The 19,412-nt window shown below is 42.3% G+C and overlaps 2 protein-coding genes and 2 long non-coding RNA genes across 4 annotated transcripts in view; 3 read left to right on the top strand and 1 right to left on the bottom strand.

The window, feature by feature from the left end:
* Positions 1-19,412, top strand: part of LOC113466133 — a 60,169-nt gene that overhangs the window by 27,503 nt on the left and 13,254 nt on the right. The window contains 10 exon segments of the mRNA XM_026821279.1: positions 5-612; positions 769-2,338; positions 4,075-4,362; positions 11,297-11,400; positions 11,771-11,932; positions 13,347-13,611; positions 14,127-14,255; positions 14,735-14,935; positions 15,613-15,873; positions 18,613-18,722. Of these exon segments, the coding sequence (XP_026677080.1) occupies positions 5-612; positions 769-2,338; positions 4,075-4,362; positions 11,297-11,400; positions 11,771-11,932; positions 13,347-13,611; positions 14,127-14,255; positions 14,735-14,935; positions 15,613-15,873; positions 18,613-18,722 (3,698 nt within the window).
* Positions 5,575-8,983, top strand: LOC113466135 (histone-lysine N-methyltransferase ash1-like). Its single transcript, XM_026821287.1, has 3 exons — positions 5,575-5,817; positions 6,982-7,418; positions 8,722-8,983. The coding sequence occupies exons 1-3, from the start codon at positions 5,598-5,600 to the stop codon at positions 8,869-8,871; spliced, it is 807 nt and encodes a 268-aa protein (XP_026677088.1). The 5' UTR covers positions 5,575-5,597; the 3' UTR covers positions 8,872-8,983.
* On the bottom strand, positions 17,495-17,826 carry LOC113466137. The gene is made up of 2 exons (XR_003390628.1): positions 17,751-17,826; positions 17,495-17,672 (listed from the first exon to the last, which is right to left on the bottom strand). It is a non-coding gene; the product is annotated as an uncharacterized LOC113466137 (long non-coding RNA).
* On the top strand, positions 17,548-17,968 carry LOC113466136. Its single transcript, XR_003390627.1, has 2 exons — positions 17,548-17,628; positions 17,707-17,968. It is a non-coding gene; the product is annotated as an uncharacterized LOC113466136 (long non-coding RNA).

Below are 19,412 nucleotides of genomic sequence, written 5' to 3' on the forward strand. Positions count from 1 at the left end.
GAAAATGCCGACAAACCGAGCAATAGAAAGTCGAATGCCCCGGTCAATACCGATGCGAACGCTAGCACGGTCAACAACGCTCTGAAAGAGACCAACGTGAAGTTGAAAGTGGGCGAGGCGACACGGATAGAAAGCGACGAAAAGTCTCCCGAAAGCGAAGGCCGGGGGAGACGAAAGCGAAGATCCGCGAAGACGAAAGACGCCGACGTGTTGGAGAATATAGAAAACACGGTCGACCGTTCGCCACCTCAGAAGGAGAAGAAAAGTCTGAACTTGGATGCAAGAAGCCGAAAAGTCTGCGAGGAGCCTTTGAAAGCTAAAGTGGACACTGAAGTTCCATCAATAAAGGAAGCAGCAGTCTCCAATGGGGAATCCCTGACTGAGGAGAAAACCAAAGAGATCGTGGTTGCTTTGACGGAATGTAGTGTGCTTATTGACCCTATCAAATCCACAGGCGATACCGCCAATGCTAATCGGACGGAAAAATCCGAAGCCCAGCCCGCCGAAAGTGATATTTCCGATGTGAAACCCGTCGAAAGCGGTTTGGGACGGAGTAAACGGAAAAAAGCCGAAGAGAAGAAAGAAGAAGAGAGTAGCAAGGGGAGTGATGAAATTGACGAGCAAGCAATCCGGACGGAAAAATCCGAAGCCCAGCCCGCCGAAAGTGATATTTCCGATGTGAAACCCGTCGAAAGCAGTTTGGGACGGAGTAAACGGAAAAAAGCCGAAGAGAAGAAAGAAGAAGAGAGTAGCAAGGGGAGTGATGAAATTGACGAGCAAGCAATGGGCAGTACCAGACCCAAGCGATCTGTCACACAAAAGAGGGAGCAAGAAGACACTGAGAGACAGGAGGAAGAAGAAAGGACTTCCTCTCGGCCTAAGAGAAATGTAAAGAAGGTTATCCTTAATTATAGCAATACGGAGGAGGATGTCTCAGGTAAATCCAAGCGGGTCAAGCAGAAACTGGATAAAACAGTTGAAGAAACTAAGAAGACTCTTGAAGATCTGGAGGTGTCTGTTAGTGAAAAGACTGACGATACAAGTGAACCAAATAGCGAGAAACCAAAAAAGTGCTTGAAAGAGAGGAGTGAAGAGCAAAGCAGTAAACCCGAAGACAAAGAAACTGTAGTAGAAACTAGTAAGACTGAGGATCCAAAATCCGATAAACTAGACGAAAGCACGAGAACGGATAGCGAAGACGATTCTAAAGAAAATGTCATGTTAGATGTACGGTTGGGACGGGATGCCAAAATAGATGCTGAAGATAGTGAACTAATAGAGGAAGATAAAGAGAAACTTGGCGAGATTGATGATGAAGTGGAGAAAGAAACGGGTGATAAATCTAGTCGACAAAGAAAAGAGAACGAGGAAGATAAAGATGTGGAAGAAGACAAAACAGACGGAGTATTAGACGAAACCAAAGACAATGAAGATGAAAAAGAAGAGGCAAGAATGGGAAGAAAAACCAAATCCAAAGAAGCGCTCGATGTTCTTACCCCGGCGAAAAAATCCCGCCGAATAGAGTTGAGAAAACAGAAGAAGGAGCAGGAGAAGGAAGCGAACGAAGAGAAAGAAGAAGAGGGGAAGAACAGGAAGCGACGTGGGAAATTTTCCGAGCGAGGCGTGGGAGGGAAAAAATCCCGCGGGAAACACCGCGACGACAGCGATACCGAGAAGAAAAAGAAGGAAGTGGGACCGGCCAAGTGGGGAAAAAGGTATCTGAGTGCGGGACTTTTGTCCGATACGTACAAGGAAGATGCGGACACGGCCAAGGTCAAATCCAAGGCTGAAGATTTCCCGGGTGGGTTTCTCCCTCCACCTGCCTATTGTAACAAGTGGGTCCGCCAGCGGCGTGTGGACTTTAAACTCCCGCACGATCTCTGGTGGCTTCACACACATAACCAGCTGCCGGGCCGAAACGCGGTGCCTTCTTGGAACTACAAGAAAATCCGAACGAATGTCTACTACGATATCAAACCCAACTACAGTTCCTACGAAGCTCAGGCTTGTAATTGTGAACTACCTAAAGATCCTAACAAGCGTGGCTGTGGAGAGGACTGTCTAAATAGACTCGTGTATACGGAGTGCGTACCAAATATGTGCCCCTGTGGGACGCGCTGTGCCAACCAGTCTATTCAGAAGCATGAGTGGGCCCCGGGCCTCATCAAGTTCATGACCGATGGGAAGGGGTGGGGCGTAAAGACGCGGGATTTGATCAAGGCGGGCAGCTTCATATTGGAATATGTCGGAGAGGTGGTCAGCGAGAAGGAGTTCAAGAATAGAATGGGCACCATCTACGCGAATGATACGCATCATTACTGTCTCAACCTGGATAAAGGTAAGACAGTTTTCTGCTGGTATTGAATACTGGTGGGGAGAGAACTACAAACTAAGAAATAAGTCATCTCTGAACTCAAACCCCGGAGGTTCTCACTGTAATGTCCAATAGTAATGACCAGGAAGTAACCTCCATGTCCGAGTGGGTATCACACTAGGCTTGTACTTGGAGAGGTGGTCAGCGAGAAGGAGTTCAAGAATAGAATGGGCACCATCTACGCGAATGATACGCATCATTACTGTCTCAACCTGGATAAAGGTAAGACAGTTTTCTGCTAGTATTGAATACTGGTGGGGAGAGAACTACAAACTAAGAAATAAGTCATCTCTGAACTCGAACCCCGGAGGTTCTCACTGTATGACCAGGAAGTAACCTCCATGTCCGAGTGGGTATCACACTAGGCTTGTACTCCGAAGGTCCCGGGTTCGATTCCCGGCAGGGTCGAATGTCCAATAGTAATGACCAGGAAGTAACCTCCATGTCCGAGTGGGTATCACACTAGGCTTGTACTCCGAAGGTCCCGGGTTCGATTCCCGGCAGGGTCGAAGTTTTCTCGGCTCTGTGCTTGGAGTTCGGGGTGCACCTAACTCTGGAGGACAATTTTATTGAGTAGCAACTTTAATCGAGTAGCGATCAGTGGCGGCATTGCCAGTGTAAATTGATGATACGAGTAGATGTAAGATATAGTAAATGAGGCACTTGGTAATGCTGTGATATCCACTAAAGTTAAGAAAAAACTCTGCTTTACCACAAATAATCTGAGATACTTCAAGGGTATTGTCATTCAGGCACCATTTGTCAAGGGTCTAGGTTTTACCTTGCCCTTTGGATCAATTTATTTTGAACGACCTATCCAACTATTTACTGATGAGACATTTAAATTTTTTATTTGTGGTGTTCCATGAGAAGCTGTGGAAATGGTCCTAGGTGGTTCTAAAAGAGTGACGTCATCATGATTTACGCATTAACTTCAGGAGGACAATTGATTAACAACTTTAATTGAGTAGCGATCAGTGACGGCATTGCCAGTGTAAATTGATGATACGAGTAGATGTAAGATGAAAATTAATAGGAAATGAGGCACTTGGTAATGCTGTGATAACTGTGATACCCACAAAAGTTATGAAAAAGCTCTGCTTTACCACAAATAATCTGAGATACTTCAAGGGTATTGTCATTCAGGCACCATTTGTCAAGAGTGTAGGTTTTACCTTGCCCTTTGGATCAATTTATTTTGAACGACCCATCCAACCATTTACTGATGAGACTTTTAAATTTTTTATCTGTGGTGTTCCATGAGAAGCTGTGGAAATGGTCCTAGGTGGTTCTAAAAGAGTGACGTCATCATGATTTACGCCATATTAGCTGACGTCATCCAACCATTTACTGATGAGAATTTTAAATTTTTTATTTGTGGTGTTCCATGAGAAGCTGTGGAAATGGTCCTAGGTGGTTCTAAAAGAGTGACGTCATCATGATTTACGCCATATTAGCTGACGTCACTAGGTCAGATTTTACAGCATTATTCTGATTAATATTCTATTCCAAATTATTTCAGGGCTGGTGATCGACGGGCACCGCATGGGGGGCGACGGCCGATTCGTCAACCACTCGTGCGAGCCCAACTGTTAGCCACTATTAAACACGTCATCATGATTTACGCCATATTAGCTGACGTCACTAGGTCAGATTTTACAGCATTATTCTGATTAATATTTTATTCCAAATTATTTCAGGGCTGGTGATCGACGGGCACCGCATGGGGGGCGACGGCCGATTCGTCAACCACTCGTGCGAGCCCAACTGCGAGATGCAGAAGTGGTGTGTCAACGGCCTCTTCCGGATGGCCCTGTTCTCCCTGGTTGACCTAGAGCCCGGGGCAGAACTGACGTATGACTACAACTTCTCCCTGTTTAACCCGGCTGAGGGACAGAGGTGCCGATGTGGCTCTGCCAATTGCCGGGGAGTGATTGGAGGGAAAAGCCAGCGAGTCCCCGTGCAAACCGACTGTGATAAAAACAAAAGTGAGTTTCAGAAGAAATTTAATTAGGAAAAAACGATTAGAAAAGATGGTAAGAGAAAGAAACTGAGACGTTAAGAGAATAAGAGGGGAATTTTCCAATCGAAGAAGTGTTGAAATGAATCTATATAACCGCTTCAAATGATATGTACAACGAAGATATTGCTTCAATGGAAAAGATGTTAAGAGAAAGAAGCTGAGACGTTAAGAGAAAAAGAGGGGAATTTTCCAATCGAAGAAGTGTTGAAATGAGTCTATATAATCGCTTCAAATGATGTGTACAACGAAGATATTGCTTTAATTGTTTTGGTTATGTTACAAGATCCAAAGGTCCTTTTTTTCTCGAGATTTGTCATAGTTTTTTCCCCGTCGGTGTTTTTATTCAGCCTTTTCCAGTCCACTCTATTTTTTTTTTTCAGCATTCGGTCCTCTAATAATTCACTTTATTCTCTCCCTCAGGTGTTTCGACCATCTCCAAAACTTCCCCGGCCGGTTCCTCCTCCCGCAAGCATCACAACCGCAAGAAGGAGCTCACCCTCTGCCTCAAATCTTCGTCCGCCCTCCTAAGCCGTCGCCACTCTCGTGCACCGATCTTAACCAAAAGTTTCGTGTTGCTTCTTTGTCACATTTGTGGCCTACATACCAGATTTCAAGTCTAGCTCTTACCGTTCTCGAGATATTTCGTTAACAGACAGACACACGGACCAATGGGTGAAACTTTGGATTTAGGCTCTAGGGAATCAAAATGTGTTTTGGCACTAAAGACTGACCATCGAAAATTTCACCCCATTATTTTACTTTCCTTCCTATAGGATAAGGACAAGTTAGTTGGTTTCAAATGCTAGACATTGACTATCATTTTTCTTCTTGCATCCAAATATTTTCCGGAGGTGTCTTGTATATTTAGAAGGTCTGAGCTTACTAAGAGATGATCAGCATTCATTTCTGCTTGTTAAGGACACAGAGGACATATAGGCGAATGTAAAAACCCCATGTTTATTTCTTGTTCCCAGGTGGAACGTCTCTGGAAGAACGAGGCGGGGGACAGGTTTGCGTTCGGGCATCATTATCTGCGCCCGCACGAAACTTACCACGAACCTTCACGCAAGTTCTTCGAGAATGAAGTCATGCGTATGGATGTCTTGTATATTTATAAGGTCTGAGCTTACTAAGAGATGATCAGCATTCATTTCTGCTTGTTAAGGACACAGGGGACATATAGGCGAATGTAAAAACCCCATGTTTATTTCTTTTTCCCAGGTGGAACGTCTCTGGAAGAACGAGGCGGGGGACAGGTTTGCGTTCGGTCATCATTATCTGCGCCCGCACGAAACATACCACGAACCTTCACGCAAATTCTTCGAGAATGAAGTCATGCGTATACCCCTGTACGAGGTTGTACCGCTGGATCTCATCATGGCTAGATGCTATGTGTTGGACCTGGCTACCTATTGTAAAGGTAAGCGGACATAATTCTACTGACAATAGTGCTCATTATGCAGGATCTTCCTTGGGTTGTGGACAATTTTAAAAACTGAATAACTTATTAACGAAAGCTGATAAATTGATTCTGTTTTAATAGAAAGGTAGGAAAAAGAAATAGGTTTACTCTGGTACTCATAGCTCAGGTTTGGAAGATCATATCACGGAGATAGCGGCCTTGCAAGAGGCAAGCATTCAGACGGTCTCTCAAGCTGTGCATCATCGACAATTTTAAAAACTGAATAACTTCTTAATGAAAGCTGATATATTGATTCTGTTTTGATAGAAAGGTAGGAAAAAGAAAGAGGTTTACTCTGGTACTCATAGCTCAGGTTTGGAAGATCATATCACGGAGATGGACAATTTTAAAAACTGAATAACTTCTTAACGAAAGCTGATAAATTGATTCTGTTTTGATAGAAAGGTAGGAAAAAGAAAGAGGTTTACTCTTACACTCATAGCTCAGGTTTGGAAGATCATATCACGGAGATAGCGGCCTTGCAAGAGGCAAGCATTCAGACGGTCTCTCAAGCTGTGCATCGCGTTTATGAGCATTTCTTCGGGTTAACCGTTCATTTCTTGACGAATAACATCTTTCAGTTTTTGACAAACCAAGAACTCTGGAAGAACTGAAAGATGTCACAGTTATGAACTGGGTAAACCGTTCATTTCTTGACGAATAACATCTTTCAGTTTTTGACAAACCAAGAACTCTGGAAGAACTGAAAGATGTCACAGTTATGAACTATCACGGAGATAGTGGCCTTGCAAGAGGCAAGCATTCAGACGGTCTCTCAAGCTGTGCATCGCGTTTATGAGCATTTCTTCGGGTAAACCGTTCATTTCTTGACGAATAACATCTTTTAGTTCTTGACAAACCAAGAACTCTGGAAGAACTGAAAGATGTCACAGTTATGAACTCTCTTGTTGTTCAGGTCGTCCTGTGGATTCGTCTCACGGAGATAGCGGCCTTGCAAGAGACAAGCATTCAGACGTTCTCTCAAGCTGTGCATCGCGTTTATGAGCATTTCTTCGGGTAAACCGTTCATGTCTTGACGAATAACATCTTTCAGTTCTTGACAAACCAAGAACTCTGGAAGAACTGAAAGATGTCACAGTTATGAACTCTCTTGTTGTTCAGGTCGTCCTGTGGATTCGTCCCCGGAGCACATCTACATTTCCGAGTTCCGTCTGGACAAGGGCGCCCGTCTGTTCGCCAAAATGCCCAAACCCAAAGTCCCGCCCGTGTGCATGAAGTCCTTCGCGTTCGAAATGTACAAGGAGAAGCTCAAACCGGTGCGAACCTACACGCCCCACATGGAAGAAGCCAGCAAGATCCTGGGAGGCGGGGCCTCGGCGGCTAAGCCAATCAAAAGAGAGGGAGGAGTCACGGGTTCCGCTAAGCCAATGAGAAGAGAGGGAGGGGCTGCAGGTTCCGCTAAGCCAATGGGAAAGGTGCGGGTGTCGGGAGGGGGGAAGCCGGTGACCAATCAGAATGAGCGGGGCGGGGCAAGTGTGAAGAGTACGCCCCGGAATATTGTTACCAAGCTGAGCGCAAATAAGTTGAACTACAACAAGGTGAGAGCTTTGATTATCTTCTTGTCCCTCTTCTTTTTCTTTGCCTTTTCCCATGTTCAGATGAGATCGGCGTTTTTCGAGCTTAAAAAAACAACACAACTGAACTTCGGAAATCGGGTTTCAGGTATATTCGGATCAAAATTTTGTGCTCTGGCTCGTCACTTTAACAAAAACAGATTATCGTATAAAATGAAAAAGTTATGACCTAAAAACTGACACAGGGTCTGTGATTTTTTAAAAAGTGGTTTTTTGGACTTTTCTCTCGGTAACGAGTGCAAATAAGTTGAACTACAACAAGGTGAGAGCTTTGATTATCTTCTTGTCCCTCTTCTTTTTCTTCGCCTTTTCCCATGTTCAGATGAGATCGGCGTTTTTCGAGCTTAAAAAAAAAAAAACAACACAACTGAACTTCGGAAATCGGGTTTCAGGTATATTCGGATCAAAATTTTATGCTCTGGCTCGTGACTTTAACAAAAACAGATTATCGATTAAAATGAAAAAGTTATGACCTAAAAACTGACACAAGGTCTGTGATTTTTTAAAAAGTGGTTTTTTGGACTTTTCTCTCGGTAACGAGGTCCAAGTTTCTTTTTCTTCGTCTTTTCCCATGTTCAGATGAGATCGGCGTTTTTCGAGCTTAAAAAACAACACAACTGAACTTCGGAAATCGGGTTTCAGGTGTAATCGGATCAAAATTTTGTGCTCTGGCTCGTGACTTTAACAAAAACAGATTATCGGTTAAAATGAAAAAGTTATGACCTAAAAACTGACACAAGGTCTGTGATTTTTTTAAAAGTGGTTTTTTGGACTTCTCGGTAACGAGGTCCAAGTTAGGAAAATGACCCACAGAACCTTGTTGGAAATGATGACATCTACCTACCCTGAGCCGTTGTCAGTGGACTTTAACAAAAACAGATTATCGATTAAAATGAAAAAGTTATGACCTAAAAACTGACACAGGGTCTGTGATTTTTTAAAAAGTGGTTTTTTGGACTTTTCTCTCGGTAACGAGGTCCAAGTTAGGAAAATGACCCACAGAACCTTGTTGGAAATGATGACATCTACCTACCCTGAGCCGTTGTCAGTGTTTTTCTGGCGCACCCTGTATACTTCTTCGGCCCCCCCGCAACATTTCGCGTGATTTTTTTATTCATTTGTGAACTTTATTCTTCCAGCGAGACGGTCAGAAGGCCCGTCTGAACGGCATCCTGCTCAAGCTCCTGGCTCAGGAGAAGGAAGACGACAGCAAGACGCAACATTTCGCGTGTTTTTTTTTATTCATTTGTGAAATTTATTCTTCCAGCGAGACGGTCAGAAGGCCCGTCTGAACGGCATCCTGCTCAAGCTCCTGGCTCAGGAGAAGGAAGACGACAGCAAGGAAGTTCTGGACGCATCCTACCTGCTAGACCCCGGGAAACGACAGCGCAAGAAACCCCCACTCCTCAACTCTTGAGAATGGTTATACAACGTAGACACCCTTCTAGATCTCTTCTGCTAATCTGTAGAATCAGGGGCTCTTAACCTTTTTGTAAGACGCGGATCAATTGTTATGATTTTCTTAACCCTTTCTCCCCTAAAGGGACAATACCTTTCACAGGAACATGATCTTTAAAATGGGATATATCATCCCAGATCTATCGAAAAAAAATCCGTTCTGTGTTTTTCAAATGTTTCTTTTGTGATCTAAGAGTCAGTCCTGCCTAACTTGTCCTGTTTTCTCTTCATATCGATTTTTGTTCAATAGTCCTAGGAGGACATAAAACTAACGTCCCACAGGAACATGATCTTTAAAATGGGATATATCATCCCAGATCTATCGAAAAAATTTCGTTCTCAGTGATTTCAAATGTTTCTTTTGTGATCTAAGACGTCAGTAAAATTCACTTGCCTAACTTGTCCTGTTTTCTCTTCATATCGATTTTTGTTCAATAGTCCTAGGAGGACATAAAACTTTGTAGAGTTCTTGTATAAAGCCCAAATAACAATGCCTGATGAGAAAAATTGAAAGATTCTTCGTGATAAAATTCGGGGTGAAAGGGTTAAGGCAGTCCCTTCCTGATCCCTTGTGTGCCGCGTCCATTTTGGTTTAGAACTATTGCACCGCCTTTACTAATACTTTTGCTTAACCCTATACACAAAAAGCCCAATCTGAGGCTTAGGTGTATGGGCTGAACAGCCCTAAAGGATGGGTTGAGCTTCTACGAATACCAACGCAGAGAATTGCTAAATCCCTAATGCCTGATGAGAAGAATTGAAAGATTCTTCCTGATAAAAGTCGGGGCGAAAGGGTTAAGGCGGTCCCTTCCTAATCCCTTGTGTGCCGCGTCCATTTTTGTTTAGAACTATTGCACTGCCTTTACTAATACTTTTGCTTAACCCTATACACAAAAAGTTCAATCTGAGGCTTAGGTGTATGGGCTGAACAGCCCTAAAGGATGGGTTGAGCTTCTACGAATACCAACGCAGAGAATTGCTGAATCCCACTCTTTACGGATCACTTGATTTTGAACTGCTTCGGTGGCATTGTTAAGCTCTGTCTACACATAGTCGATTGTGTAGATCGACGAGGTGAATCGATATTGTCAAGGAAGTGTACGGTTTCAGCCGACTTCCAGTTTTATTTTTGCTGGCAAAATTGTGCCTTCATTTACTTATTAAATACATAGCAAATGGTAGAGCTTTTATCTTTATTCACCTTGTAATCTTGTAAACAGGAGGGCATGGGTTCAATTTCTGCAGCATCATTTATTTGAGAATTTAGTTACCTATTTATTTTATTTGACATTCAGTCTGTCATCCTAAGATGAATTTGACGGGAAATTTTAAAGGTTAAGAACCACTGTTTTAGAACCATTTCCTTATTCCCCCTCTAGATCTCTTCTGCCTCGGTGGTGTAGTGATCAAGACGCTCGCCTCACCTTACATTTTACACTTCGCAAACTTATATGACTTAATATTACAGTAAAAGACATTTTAAAACTCATTGCCGGTGGTGTAGCGATCAAGACGCTCGCCTCACCTTACATTTTACACTTCGCAAACTTATATGACTTAATATTACAGTAAAAGACATTTTAAAACTCATTGTCGGTGGTGTAGTGATCAAGACGCTTGCCTCACCTTACATTTTACACTTCGCAAACTTATATGACTTAATATTACAGTAAAAGACATTTTAAAACTCATTGCATAACCAAATAACCATCGTAATAGTTACTGACATAAAAAATATTGCGAATTGTGCAAAGTTGTATGTAAAGTTACTTTCAGAAATGGAGCCCTGTTTGCACTAGGTATACGTTTACATGTATAACTTTACACTTTCTATTACCTGAATATTGTGAGGGCATTTTATTAATTATTGTTTTATTCTGCATTTACATATTACCTATGTCTATCTTCGTATTTTGAACTCAGTGTATTTGTGTGACTGTGGTTTTTTGCCAGTGAAAAATGTAGTTTTGCCCTGAATTTTGTATCAGATTCCACTGTAGCTTCATTTTACATAGGTATTATTAATTTTTTGTTTCGGTTTTTTTTTGAGAAGAAATTTAATTAGGAGAAAACGATTGGAAAAGATGTTAAGAGAAAAAAACTGAGACGTTAAGAGAAAAAGGAAGCAGAGAAGTTAAGAGAATAAGAGGGGAATTTTCCAATCGAAGAAGTGTTGAAATGAATCTATATAATCGCTTCAAATGATGTGTACAACGAAGATATTGCTTTAATTGTTTTCGTTATGTTACAAGATCCAAAGGTCCTTTTTTTCTCGAGATTTGTCATAGTTTTTCCCCGTCGGTGTTTTCATTCAGCCTTTTCCAGTCCACTCTATTTTTTGCAGCATTCGGTCCTCTAATAATTCACTTTATTCTCTCCCTCAGGTGTTTCGACCATCTCCAAAACCTCCCCGGCCGGCTCCTCCTCCCGCAAGCATCACAACCGCAAGAAGGAGCTCACCCTCTGCCTCAAATCTTCGTCCGCCCTCCTAAGCCGTCGCCACTCTCTTGCTTCAATTGTTTTGGTTATGTTACAAGATCCAAAGGTCCTTTTTTTCTCGAGATTTGTCACAGTTTTTCCCCGTCGGTGTTTTTATTCAGCCTCTAATAATTCACTTCATTCTCTCCCTCAGGTGTTTCGACCATCTCCAAAACCTCCCCGGCCGGCTCGTCCTCCCGCAAGCATCACAACCGCAAGAAGGAGCTCACCCTCTGCCTCAAATCTTCGTCCGCCCTCCTAAGCCGTCGCCACTCTCTCAACCAGGGCCACAAGTTTCGCAACCTCGCCCAGAGGTTTTCCTATCTGATGAACACGCGGGTGTCACAACTGAGTGTGTCGGCACAACAGATTCCGCCCTCCTAAGCCGTCGCCACTCTCTCAACCAGGGCCACAAGTTCCGCAACCTCGCCCAGAGGTTTTCCTATCTGATGAACACGCGGGTGTCACAACTGAGTGTGTCGGCACAACAGAAGTCGTTCGTTCGCAAACACCATGTGTTTCTGGTCCGAAATCTAGTCAAGGTAAGACATCTAGCTGGAATAAGCAATCTCCGTGGCCGAGTGGGTATCAGACTAGGCTTGCACGCAGGAGGTCCTGGTTCGATTCCTGGTGGTGCCGAGGTTTTTTTCGGCTCTGTGCTTGGAGTTCGGGGTGCAGTCAGCCTCGTGAGGACTATTGAGTAGCTGCTTTAATCGAGTAGCGACCAGTGGTGGCATTATCAGTGTAAAAAGATTATTGAAATATGGAAATTGATTGCAAAGGAGGCATTTAGTAATTATTTGATATCTAGAAAAGTTGTAAAAAGACTCTGCTTTAACACAAATAAATTCACAATTTGATAGATTGATTTGAAGTGCCTATTCAAACGGCTAAATCTGAGTGCACGGCAGTGCGCCAGGCCAAGTTCCTGGTATTTACCCGAGTACTCGGCCTTAGTGAAGGACAACAACGTCCTTGACTTCAAATTTGAATGGAAATCCACAAAGTTACGGAGTCCTCCCTCATTATGTTAACTTCATTTTAATCTTAATTCGTAAGCAATCTCCGTGGCCGAGTGGGTATCAGACTAGGCTTGCACGCAGGAGGTCCTGGTTCGATTCCTGGTGGTGCCGAGGTTTTTTTCGGCTCTGTGCTTGGAGTTCGGGGTGCAGTCAGCCTCGTGAGGACTATTGAGTAGCTGCTTTAATCGAGTAGCGACCAGTGGTGGCATTATCAGTGTAAAAAGATTATTGAAATATGGAAATTGATTGCAAAGGAGGCATTTAACAATGATATGATATCTAGAAAAGTTGTAAAAAGACTCTGCTTTAACACAAATTCTCAATTTGATGGATTGATTTGAAGTGCCTATTCAAACGGCTAAATCTGAGTGCACGGCAGTGCGCCAGGCCAAGTTCTTGGTATTTACCCGAGTACTCAGACTTAGTGAAGGACAGCAACGTCCTTGACTTCAAATTTGAATGGAAATCCACAAAGTTACGGAGTCCTCCCTCATTATGTTAACTTCATTTTAATCTTAATTCGGATTTGATATCTAGAAAAGTTGTAAAAAGACTCTGCTTTAACACAAATAAATTCTCAATTTGATGGATTGATTTGAAGTGCCTATTCAAACGGCTAAATCTGAGTGCACAGCAGTGCGCCAGGCCAAGTTCCTGGTATTTACCCGAGTACCCGGACTTAGTGAAGGACAGCAACCTCCTTGACTTCAAATTTGAATGGGAATTCACAAAGTTACGGAGTCCTTCCTCATTATGTTAACTTCATTTTAATCTTAATTCGACTTCTTATCCTTCTCCTCAGCTGAAAGTGCTTCGTGACAAGCTGCTCAGTTTGTACGACCGCTCAGCTCCCCCCTCCTCTAACTCTACCGATCCGGCCCTGAGCACCGCGCTTCATTTTAATCTTAATTCGACTTCCTATCCTCCTCCTTAGCTCAAAGTGCTTCGTGACAAGCTGCTCAGTTTGTACGACCGCTCGGCTCCCCCCTCCTCTAACTCTACCGATCCGGCCCTGAACACCGCGCCCGCCCCTGCCGCGCAGAGTGAAGCGTTCATGACGCAACTGAACGCGCTATCTACGAAGAGATCCTGTCGGACGCGTCGCTTAGCGTTGGCAGAGGACGATCCGAACCTGGCCAAGGCGGTGAAACTGGCCACCCTCCTGCGAACCCTGCATCAGGATGTGCTCTCCGCTAAAGGTGAGGGACAAAAAGACGAAGTAGATGGGACTTTTTTCTCTCAAGAAATCGATTTGAGCTGTCGAAGGGAAGCGCCGCTTCTCCTCCTCTACGAGGTTTCCCTCCCTCCCCCTACTTACCATATACTGAAGTTGTAAAAGTAATTATTTAACTTGGATATTGAGACCGTTGTGGAATTAACTATATCAAAAGTAAAAATTCGAAAATTACTTGGAAAAATAGAAAGTAAAAATAACTTTAGCTTTGATAAAGGGCACTCTATTTTTACAAAATAGAAGAAAGAAAGCCAGCCGTTCCGAGAACGAAGCTCAAGCTTAACAAAGATTAGGATAAAGTTCGGCCCGGGTGGGAATCGACCCCGCGACCTAGCCCTACGCGATACCCTTCAAGAGGCTGATAATTTGTATGATGGACCTTTAACGTCATTGTATAACTGGTAAGGTCTTTAGTGGCGAGCTTTGTACAATAGAATTTGGCACTAAAACAACATTTTATGATTTGATATTGGTTTTCAGATGATACGAGTCAGACAGTGTTGTCTTCCATTTTCCTCACTCTACCTTCGAAGAAAAAGTTACCCAAGTATTACGAAACAATACCGGACCCTATTGATCTCAACACGATTGATTTGAACATCAGCTCTGGTAAGTAGAAAATCCTTCATTCTTTTTCTTTTCCCGTGTCCAGACGAGGTCGGCGTTTTTCGTCAGCTTCCCAATCAGCCCTACCTAGGGTGATTGCTTTTGGGCTAACATTTGTTTTGGTCTTTCGATTTCCACCCGGGGAGGATTTTAACCCAAACAGATTAGGTTCGTTCTCGGAACGGCTGGCTTTCTCCTATCCTGTCTTTCTTCGCCCTTCGATTTCGGGACGATAAGGTCTTAGCAGTTACAGTTCCCTCTATGAAAGAAACCTCTTAAAGAAAGAAGAAAAAAAACTATCAAAATTGTTTGTTTTTAGGTGTGTACAAAAACCTGGCCTCCTATGACTGTGATATGTTGCGGCTGTTCAACAACGTCCCGTCGATTTCGGGACGATAAGGCCTTGGCAGTTACAGTTCTCTCTATCAATCCTCTTAAAGAAAGAAGAAGAAAAAAAAACTATCAAAATTGTTTGTTTTTAGGTGTGTACAAAAACCTGGCCTCCTATGACTGTGATATGTTGCGGCTGTTCAACAACGCGGCCAAATACTACGGCCGTACGTCGGACGAAGGTATTGTCGCTACCAAACTGAGGAAGGTGTACCTGATGACCAAGGCGGTCCATTCGGAAGAACTTCAGATCGTGCTCGGAGAACCCTTGCCGGAGAACTTCCTACCTGCAGGTAAAATAGTGATAAGAGAATAGAATATACCCTGCTTTTATCCTGCTCGAATGAGACTAAAAAGTCCCTTTACTTCCTACCTGCAGGTAAAATAATCATGATAATAGAATAAAACCTACCTTGCTTTTATCCTGCTCAAGTCTTATTCTTTTTCTTCGCCTTTTCCCGTGCACAGACGGGGTCGGCGTTTTTCGTCAGCCTCTCAATCAGCCCTAACTAGGGTGAATGCTTTGGGTTGACATTTGGTTTTGGCTACAAATTTTACGAGTGGATGCCCTTCGCACTCAACCTTTGCTATTTCTTTAGCAAAAGTAGAATAGAATATACCTTGCTTTTATCCTGCTCAAATGAGACTAAAAAGTCCCTTTGCTTCCTACCTGCAGGTAAAATAATCATGATAATAGAATAGAATATACCTACCTTGCTTTTATCCTGCTCAAGTCTTATTCTTTTTCTTCGCCTTTTCCCGTGTACAGACGGGGTCGGCGTTTTTCGTCAGCCTCTCAATCAGCCCTAACTAGGGTAAATGCTTTGGGTTGACATTTGGTTTTGGCTACAAATTTTACGAGTGGATGCCCTTCGCACTCAACCTTTGCTATTTCTTTAGCAAAAGGAAATTCAGGCTTTTATACTTACAAAAGCTAAAGCCGCTAAAACAACAACTTATACCCTTTCAGGCGGAGAGGAAGAGGACGTTATCCAGTGTATATGCGGCCTGTTCAAGGACGAGGGCCTCATGATCCAGTGTGAACGGTGCCTGGTGTGGCAACATTGCGATTGTGTCCGGGCCGACCCCAATGCGGAACACTATCTGTGCGAGAAATGCTCCCCCAAACCTGTGGACTATGAGATTCCCCTGGACTATGTACCTGAGTACGCGAAACCCGGGGAAACCCATTTCATGAGTTTGCTCCGGGAGGATATGCTACTGAGAGAAGGTAAGAATTAGATTATATGCAACTCCGTACACATAAAGCCCACTTTGAGGCTTAGGTGTAGGGGCAAACAGCCCTAAGATGGGTTGAGCTTCGAATTTACGAAAGGAAGAGAATGCCTCAAGCTTTAATCCCGTCTCTTTGGTATATTATTTTGTGTAGAGATTTTCATTAGTATTTACTTGGGTATTTTAATTTTTTTACTACTTACCTATGTTGTCAACTAGTGCTATAGCGATGTATAGACAATTTACTCATTTAAGGGTTAAATCGAGCCGGGGCCTGTTTATTATGTTGAATTTGGCCACATAATAATAGAGCTCTGGGGGTTATTTGGTAGAAAATGTCTCCGGTGTTAACCTTGCCCAGTGGATATCTCCCACGCAAGAGTCGATTATTGTTACATATTTATTAATATCCCGTTTTGCGGAACACTATTATCATTTTGTGTAGAGATTTTCATTGGTATTTACTTAGGTATTTTAATTTTTTTACTACCTATGTTGTTAACTAGTGCTATAGCGGTGTATAGACAATTTACTCATTTAAGGGTTAAATCTAGCCGGGGCCTATTTATTATGTTGAATTTGGCCACATAATAATAGAGCTCTGGGGGTTATTTGGTAGAAAATGTCTCCGATGTTAACCTTGCCCAGTGGATATCTCCCACGCAAGAGTCGATTATTGTTACATATTTAATATCCCGTTTTGCGGAACACTATTATTGTTCTTAACTAACGGTGCTGTTCTGATTAATCCAGGTGACCATGTGTATGTGCTGCGAGATATTCCAAATCCTGCCACGGGACAGCGCCACTCCTTCAAAACCATAGGATCTGACTATTTTCTCGGCTCTGTGCTTGGAGTTCGTGCACTTAACTTCAGGTGGACAATTGAGTAGCAACTTTAATCGAGTAGCGATCAGTGGCAGCATTGCCAGTGTAAACTTATGATACGAGTAGATGTAAGATGAAAATTAATAGTAAATGAGGCACTTGGTAATGCTGTGATACCCACAAAAGTTATGAAAAGCTCTGCTTTACCACAAATTATCTGAGATACTTCAAGGGTATTGTCATTCAGGCACCATTTGTCAAGGGTCTAGGTTTTACCTTGCCCTTTGGATCAATTTATTTTGATAGGTTTGTCAAGTATACTTGTTTTAGGCTGAATGATTGAGATTGATATTCCAGCAGTGTTGGTTGCTGAATTCATGGTGAGATCAATAATCTGAAACAAAACAAGCCAACTAATGATGCCTCCTACATCAGTTTAGGGTACTTGAAATTCCAAATATATGTAGGTTATTGCACCACCATTAGGGTTCCAAAGAGAATTGAGTTTAGACTTTGTTACAGTTCCAGCAATAAGTTGCATAAAGAGCAAGGAAGCACTGTGGAATGACCATCACTTCTTAGATAGGGCATTATTACAAGCTGTGGTTACAACAACACATATTAGGTAGAGCAATTTCATGTTAGTCAATGGGTTTATATCTATTTTCACATTCAAACACACTTCACATGCATCATCTATTAACCAAACCAATGCTTGCAATGTATTGTAAAGCTGTGTCCACACATTGTCAGCAGCCATCAATCAACATCATTAAACTGAGAATATTGCGTATAAAAGTAATTTATTAAAATCGTGTTCCTTATTTCTGCTGTACAATAGGTGATTTTGATTTCTTGAACATATCTCTCCAAGTTATGACACTGTAAAAACCTTCTTTTTTTAAAACAAAATATTATTTAGGTAGGTAAACTTCCGAGTAGGTAGTTAGAAATATTGGAAGCTACCTCCTATGTTCTGTTCATGCAAAATATTATTTAGGTAGGTAAACTTCCGAGTAGGTAGTTAGAAATATTGGAAGCTACCTCCTATGTTCTGTTCATGTTTTGAATCATTTTAACTATGTAGGTACCTAGTGGCTCCTTTCCTAGGGCATCCATTAGGTACTCATGATAGCCAACATTAGCTGCACTGACACTCCTGAAGTAAAACAATCTCAAGTTTTTTCCATCATGTAATGATTTCAAACTTCTTCAAAATAATTCCAACAACTGCTAAAATGAATAGTAGAACAAAGAAGAACCGACAGAAAGTTTGTACACTAGGATCCACAGCTGAGTTTCCAGACTTTGCTCCATCCTTTTCTGAATGAATAGTAGAACAAAGAAGAACCGACAGAAAGTTTGTACACTAGGATCCACAGCTGAGTTTCCAGACTTTGCTCCATCCTTTTCTAGAGGATATGCTACTGAGAGAAGGTAAGAATTGAATAATATGCTTAACTCGGTACACATAAAACTCACTTTGAGGCTTAGGTGTAGGGGCAAACAGCCCCAAGATGGGTTGAGCTTCGAATTTACGAAAGGAAGAGAATGCCTCAAGCTTTAATCCCGTCTCTTTGGTATATGAATTTTGTGTAGAGATTTTCATTAGTATTTACTTAGGTATTTTAATTTTTTTACTACCTATGTTGTCAACTAGTGCTATAGCAATGTATAGACAATTTACTCATTTAAGGGGTAATTCGACCCGGGTTTTATTTATTATGTTGAATTTGGCCACATAATAATAGAGCTCTGGGGGTTATTTGGTAGAAAATGTCTCCGATGTTAACCTTGCCCAGTGGATATCTCCCACGCAAGAGTCGATTATTGTTACATATTTATTAATATCCCGTTTTGCGGAACACTATTATTGTTCTTAACGGTGCTGTTGTGATAAATCCAGGTGACCATGTGTATGTGCTGCGAGATATTCCAAATGCTGCCACGGGACAGCGCCACTCCTTCAAAACCATAGGATCTGACTTTAAATACGAAGACTGTGATATATTCAAGGTAAGTTTAACCAACTTGGTTGTTTTGGAGGCTAGAACGTCTGCCTTGAAACAATCCTCTATTTAAGATGAATCATCGAACAAAAAATCATTTGTGAACATCACACGAGATTCCTTATCCTATTGAATATCTCTAACCGTTTCGTCAGTACAGCTGAAACCCCCCAAAAAGCAGCCGAAATGCCGCCAACCGGGATCTGACTTTAAATACGAAGACTGTGATATATTCAAGGTAAGTTTAACCAACTTGGTTGTTTTGGAGGCTAGAACGTCTGCCTTGATACAATCCTCTATTTAAGATGAATCGTCGAACAAAAAATCATTTGTGAACATCAAACGAGATTCCTTATCCTATTGAATATCTCTAACCGTTTCGTCAGTACAGCTGAAACCCCCCAAAAAGCAGCCGAAATGCCGCCAACCGGGACCAATGGCTGAAACTTTGGATTTAGGCTCTAGGGACCTCAAAACGTGGCACTAAAGACTGACCATCGAAAATTTCACCCCATTATTTTCAAATGTTAGACATTGACTATCATTTTTCTTCTTGCATCCAAATATTTTCTGGAGATGTCTTGTATATTTAGAAGGTCTGAGCTCACGAAGAGATGATCAGCATTCATTTCTGCTTGTTAAGGACACAGAGGACATATAGGCGAATGTAAAAAACCCCATGTTTATTTCTTGTTCC

This window comes from Diaphorina citri, unplaced genomic scaffold, assembly GCF_000475195.1.
Source record: "Diaphorina citri unplaced genomic scaffold, Diaci psyllid genome assembly version 1.1 scaffold219, whole genome shotgun sequence".
NCBI classification, from domain to species: domain Eukaryota; kingdom Metazoa; phylum Arthropoda; class Insecta; order Hemiptera; family Psyllidae; genus Diaphorina; species Diaphorina citri.

Bases quoted from the DNA above. Each gene is read 5' to 3' on its own strand.
- LOC113466135 (XM_026821287.1), top strand. From the start codon at position 5,598: ATGTTTATTTCTTTTTCCCAGGTGGAACGTCTCTGGAAGAACGAGGCG. The intron at 5,818-6,981 runs GTAAGCGGACAT...CTTGTTGTTCAG, and splicing joins CCTGGCTACCTATTGTAAAG to GTCGTCCTGTGGATTCGTCC. The intron at 7,419-8,721 runs GTGAGAGCTTTG...TTATTCTTCCAG, and splicing joins ATAAGTTGAACTACAACAAG to CGAGACGGTCAGAAGGCCCG.